General features: G+C 41.4%; 1 protein-coding gene across 1 annotated transcript; it reads right to left on the bottom strand.

Annotated features, from left to right (window-relative positions):
• Positions 1-286: 286 nt before the first annotated feature.
• LOC127331011 (zinc finger CCCH domain-containing protein 24) lies at positions 287-6,599 on the bottom strand. The gene is made up of 14 exons (XM_051357101.2): positions 6,285-6,599; positions 5,472-5,564; positions 5,117-5,389; positions 4,947-5,019; positions 4,285-4,417; positions 4,026-4,179; positions 3,802-3,885; positions 3,588-3,710; positions 2,752-2,913; positions 2,543-2,677; positions 2,293-2,388; positions 1,654-2,157; positions 951-994; positions 287-662 (listed from the first exon to the last, which is right to left on the bottom strand). Exons 1-14 carry the CDS (start codon positions 6,570-6,572, stop codon positions 419-421), a joined length of 2,406 nt encoding a protein of 801 aa, XP_051213061.2. The 5' UTR covers positions 6,573-6,599; the 3' UTR covers positions 287-418.
• Between the last annotated feature and the right edge of the window lie 114 nt (positions 6,600-6,713).

The raw sequence follows: 6,713 nt of genomic DNA on the forward strand, positions 1-6,713 counted from the left end.
TTGCAATAGATACTTTTGTATTTATGTAGGCCATGTGTGTTTGCCTGGTTTGGCCAATCAGCAGGAACTCAACTTTTCTCAGCACAAGATTGCAACCAGAAACTTAAAGTCTGTTCAGCAGTGTCTGCCAACACTAGGACCAGTGCCTTAATATGGGTTTCCCTGACTAGAATGCAACTGGACAATTAGATTTTAGCCTGTGGTGGATCTAGGTTACAGGTTGAGCTCCAGCATCAAGTAGAAATTAGAAGAAAAAAAAATGTACAAGAATAGCAACACACAGATCTCGATTCAACTGTTGTGCTTACGAGTCAAGTTCATTTGGTACAACAACACGACCAGAGAGAGCTCGGCATGATCCTCAACAAAGGTCAAAATCTCTAGAGTAAGAATACAATGAATAAACAGACTACTCTGTTCACCTCTCGAAAAGCATGACCATCTCGCAGTGCGAGGTGTGGGGGAACAAGTCCACTGCCATGGCTCTCTTGGGAACAAAAGGCTCCGAGCTGGGCATTGACTTTGTCCTCTGCCTTGCGAGGCCGGCACTGCTCATGTTTCGCCATGCCCGGTGGCCCTTGTTCTTTTCCCTGTTCTCTGATGTGGGGGTGCAAAGCTCGATCGCGTTGGCAACTAGCGTGTCTGGATTGCAGGAAATGTACCTGGTTGAATGGAAACATAGAGTAACTTCTTAAATTCCTCAAAATTTACCACTGGTTTTCTATAGAAGGAACACTTGATTACAGTACTGGGATTTGAATAATGCAGGAAATGCTGGGTTGCAGGAAATGCATCCCAATTGGGCAGTACATAACAAGTGATATGTGTTTCTCTTTCTACCTTTTACAGACTGGGAATATGCATGTGTGTGCAAGATGGCATGATAACTTCATAATAGGACGCTCGATTATCTATTCACCACTATAACACAGGAGGCATGAACGACTTACACTAGACGACGAATGCGTGGATGAGTCCTCAACACCTTGAGCACCTATCAAATGTTCAGAAAGTGAGTTTGATCCTCCACAAAATTTGGTAGTCCAGTCACAAGCAGAATGGCATACAGAACAACTAAACATGTTACGGGTACAAGCAATGTGCATGGGGTGCTTCAGTCAACTAATACCATGCTACCCGCAAAAAAAAAAACTAATACATGCTAGTTAGCATGGACTTCTTTTACAAATGACTAAGTTCAATACATGCTAATTAGGATCATAATGCAGTTCATAATTCAAACGTACTCCGTATATTTTTATTACTACCTCTGTCCATAAAAGGATGTCGCAAGTTTGTCTAAATTTAGATGTATCTAGACACTCTTTAGTGTATAGATACATTCGAATTTAGACAAATCTCCAACATCTTTTTATGGATGGAGGGAGTATTATTATCACTGTAACATCCCCGATATCTACAGTACCAGGCAAAGCAATTATACCAAATTACTCTAATGATCACTTAGTCTACAAAGAACTCTAAATTTCAGCATAATCTGCTTTGTTTATAGGAAAGTCTGCATTGAACCAAGGGTTGTGTGTCATTAACTCATTATGCCACTGGGATTGGGCATATGTTAAACAAAAGCATTTCCAAACATAAAAATAATAATGTTTATGCTAAGAAAACTAATGACTGAAATTTACTTACAGTAGGGTGAAGCCCAGCACGTGGAGGGTCTACAATAGCAACAAAGCTCTTAAACTGACATGCAGTAGCAGCAAGTGTGTCATTGTTAGAAACCGAAGAACCATCCCCAAGTGTTTTTGTGTGCTCCAAGCAGTCAGCTGATTTTGTGGCAATGGACTCCTCACTGATCAACAATGACGCTTCCTCACTATTTTGATTACCATTAGCCACATTGGATTGATCATGCCCACCTTCCAAATGTTTGCTCACCCTATCCCCCAAGTCCCCATTTATCTCATCACTAGAACTGGGACGATCGTCCGACTTGTCTCCCATCTGCTGTCTTTTACCATTGTCATTTTTCTCCGTTGAACTGTCCATAGTTTCACCATTATTCTTTGTACCATCAACTATATCTTCATTTTTTCCTGTAGCACCAACTTCTGAATTACTTTCAGAAACCACAAGGTCCTGCTCTGGTGAACCAAGATACTCCGTGAGAAGAGACCCCATCACATTTTCGGCCTGTTTATTCCCAGGATGGAGATTCAGATGAGAGTATTGTGGTGAGTACAGAGATATGGAAGCCAAAAGTACAATATAACATCATGATCAGCAAGCCAGAGAACAGAATTGATCATAAGGGTAAATATGTCTCACCTTCCCGCAGACAAAACGGCAATTTTTTATACCATTGATAAGAGCATTTCTCTCAGCATCCAGAACTGCTGCTTCATTCATTTCAATTCCAACAACCTAGCATATTTAGCATCGTAGATTTGAGAAATACTATTCCAAAGCAACGACTGAGCCATCTAACAGGAAACATATCCACAACTGCATTTTATATTATTATACTGGAAATAAGAACCATTATTTGCAATAAGATGAAGTGTACACAGGAAATCACCATTCCAACACGGTGTGCTAATGTCAGGCCAATTGTCCCAGTCCCACAGCATACGTCAAAAAGTAATGTGTCTGAATTGAGATTGGCCCAGTCACCAGCAAGGGTGTACAATCTTTCTGCAGCAAGAGTATTGACCTGCGTAACTGTGAGTCAATACCAAATTTAACCACAAAGCCCAAATGTCAAAGTAGTTCGCATTTCAGCCAGACCTGGAAAAATGCTGTTGGTGATAATGAGAACCGAAGATTGCTGATGTGATCGTGAATTCTTGTTTGATCCACTGCCCCCTCTTCTGATTGGCCTACTTTTCGCACCAATAGTGGGATCAGTGGACAGTCAGCTGCTGCTACATTTGATATTCCTGTGTGATCCTGCATTATTAGTGAATGATTTCATTAGCTCCAAATAAAATTTCAAGAATAACAAAGAGGCACAATTCTCGAAACAAACCAAATCTGATATGTCTAAACTCGAATGAAAATTACAGATATAGCCATAAAAAGCTCACTATCTTCCTATAGTGATGGCGTTGTGGAAACCAGCATCACAACAGATTTGACAACTTTTGTGCTAACTTTACGCCAATAACAATAGACATTACATAAAACGGAATAGTATGCTTTTGATGACAAATATACTGATATCATCTCCATGTTTTTCTAAGAATGAAGTATCGACTCCATGTGAGAATTATAAATATGTTTGTGTACATCAGTTGGCAAACTTTTATAAGTTTGATTGCACGTGTTTCAAAATGACATCTATTTCGAAATGAAGAGAATACTGTGTAAATTTCAGTTCAAACAATAAAATCTGCTAAAATTCCTCATAAGTGCAGCAAGTCAGAACTAAGCGGTGAGTGCGCCATAACTGCACGTTCTACTGGGCAGTATGCGGAGTTACAAGTTACTCCGTATAACACACATTAAGTTAACAGACTGCGACTGTGTGATCACAAGAATAACTTAATGGACATAGGCACTAAGGAGTTCCAGAAGGGAAACATGCACAGAATCATTGTTCTGGAGCAGATGTTCGAACTTACTTGGACTACTATAGTTGTAAGAGGCAATGGAGGTGAGCATGTTGCAGCCCCTTGTATCAGCGTCATGGACAACTTGGCAAACTCATCTTTCATCAGTAGCTCATCAATACCTGTGGAGCACACCTGATAGTATAGAAAGTATAGCCTGTCAGTGGTACTGCCAGCACAAACTGCATTGAACTGACAAGCACATCTCAAGTTCAGTCCAAACTACCTGAACAATAATCATGACTTCAGATATTTGTATTTCTGCATCTTGTGCAACAACAGCTTGAGCTGGACTTCTTCCCTCTCGAACCTAATATGACAATCATAGTCAATGTAAGAAGTTATCCCCACTTCGACAGACAAAACAGAAGAAATTCAGTTTGCAGAATCTCAATAGAGAAAAGAAATAGAAGTATCCGATAAAGATGTAAATGCTTAGCGAGAACACACCGTGAATTGGCGCCAAAATCCAGAATTATCAACTCTGTTCCACACAGGTAAGGTTGACGACTGCAGAAAATCTTGAAACATGAAAGCATATTTAGAGGAAATTCCTGAAACATTTGGGCAGTCCACAGGTTCCTCAACAGCAGTCACACCTTCCCTGAGATTGTGTTGTATCAATCGTTAACGGTGGAATAACATTAAGAAAGAAAGAAAGAAAGAAAGAAAGAAAGAAAGAACAGAAAGAGGAATCAAACAAACCAACCTGAAATTCCCAAGCATAAACCCTACAGTCTTTTTACCCGCCAAGGAATGTCCCACAGAGAACTCACATTTGTTACGATAACCATCAATCACTGGGGACTCCAGAATGCCTTCAAGCTTGCAAGAAAGACCACCTAGATGATCAAACAGACACTTAGCACAAGCTGAAAAGCAGAAGAACATATACTACAAGAACAGAAGAATGAAAAGACATTCTGCAGACTGCAACAAGTGTATGATGATTCTATAACTGCCCGTTACCTACAAAGAACTGCTTTTCATCCATATGTAAGTGTTAGCCAGAAAACAACCTTTTGTCAGATTTTTTTGTTAAGAGCAATGAAATAACATGTGCCAAGTACTCAAGATTACTGAAGGGCAAAGCTAACAGACTCACAGATTATACCAAAGACTCAAATATGGATATTAATAAAAGAAGTTGTAATTTTTTTCAAGAGCTTTGAGTGATGCTAACTGCGTTCACTTTCATTAGGAGAAAATCTGACACACTCTTTATACTCGAGCAAGACAATTTATAAATAGCACTTTCTGTATTTTGGTCAAGAAACTCTAAATAGCACTGAAATGGTATTGGGACGGAAGCAGTACTGAGAAGTGAGAATAGCACATCAGCAATGCAATATACTAGGAGTAGGAGGTTACCAATTTGCTTTGCTTCAGAAATCCATTCTGGAAGAGAAACACCATATGGGCAAGCTTTCTTAGCATTGCGAGTCTGCGGTATAAGACACACAAGAAGTTATTACAATTTTACGAAATATATGTGTTGATTACAAATTTTAAATGGTAGTTGGGCATGCAATTGATCTTACAAGTTTCTTCAGTAACTGTGCAACTGAATTTTTTTTGTGCTCCAGCTGATCCTTGTAAGTCATATGGGCAAGTGGGGTAACTGCGTCGCGCACAGTTCTTATACTCGCTACTACAGCTGCTTCAGGCGCAGATGTTCCGTCAGCAGCAACACCGTTTTCTGCTGCTGCCCCATTTCCAGATGCCGGTCCTTCTGTGCGTAGCTTCTGATGTGACCTACGATTGGCATCTACTATCTTCATTTCCTTTCCACCAGATCGATTCTCCTTAAGGACCTACTCGGGTTGTGAGGCAAAATTCATTTGTCAATTGTTATACAACCAAACATGCTGCCGGCACAAATCAATGAACAATTACCTCCACAGCATTTGTCAGTTGTTCAATATTTTCAAATGTCACAAAGCCAACAGTCATTCCTTTCTTCTTCTTTGCTGCTGCATATGAGATTCCCTGCACAACCATCATTGAAGTTATGGCATTAAGGTAGCAATCAAACAGACAAATGGGTATACTCCAGAAGATACTTATGTACCTTTAGCATTTTTGAAACTTTCAAGGCATTTACACAAAACATGAACATGTTGTTCTCACTTCATGTTTTCAATTTACAAACCAGTAATTTTAAGTTAACAGTTTATTTTTCACCAAGCCAAATCCGAAATGAACTCAGTGGTGGCAGTCATTATTATAGCATATGTTCCTCCATTGATTTACACAAGAAGATTTTGCGTTAATGTATTTCAGAAGCAAATAAAAAAAAAGCTCAGAAGAGGTTATTGGCCCAAAACCAAATTCTCAAATGATGCAACTTACGATGTGCAAACCTCAGTAACTGTGTTTTACAGCAGATAAAAAAGCCAGATTTTTTCTATGAACTAATTGTTAAAACATTTCAAGATGAGCAACCCTCTCCTATCTAATTTATACAGTATACGCAACCAAATCACGTAAGCTGGTATTCTGCTGTCAGCTTACACCGATTAATCACAGACTAGCTCATGTTTGGTTACATCCACGATATGCTATCTAAAGACATCTGAACTCACAGAACTCGGTCTTACAAAAATTCCTCATCCTTGAGCCACTTTGTTTTATAGCTCTTGAGTCTATAGTCAGTTCGTGATACAAAGAAAGAAGGAAGTATCAACTATCAAGAATAGCAATGCTTGCCTGCTCCTCGAGGAAAGACTTGAGCTTGTCGGTGACCCAGTGCCTGGAGAGCCCGAGGAGGCACTTGTCGAGCGACGTCTCGTCAATGGTCACCTCCTCCTCGTAAGGCTCCTCGGCGGAGACCTTCAGGAGCTTCTTGGCGCGGTCGGAGGTGGGGTCCCAGGAGCCGTCGGGCCGGGGCCGGAGCTCCTCCTCCGTGTGCGCGTACCGGCAGCCCTCCCCGTGGCTGCACCCGTCCGGGCCGGCGCCGCGGCGGCGGAAGAAGGAGCAGAGGCTCGTCTTCGACATCGGGTGCAGCTGCCTGTCGCCGGCGGCGGGGGCCTCCTCGGCAGTGGAGGCAGCGGGGGAGGCTTCATCTCCGGTAGGTTTCTTTGGGGAGTCCTCCCTCCTGCGCTTATCCCCGGCGGGGGCGGCGGCGGCCTCGACGGT

Source organism: Lolium perenne, chromosome 2 (assembly GCF_019359855.2).
Source record: "Lolium perenne isolate Kyuss_39 chromosome 2, Kyuss_2.0, whole genome shotgun sequence".
NCBI lineage: Eukaryota > Viridiplantae > Streptophyta > Magnoliopsida > Poales > Poaceae > Lolium > Lolium perenne.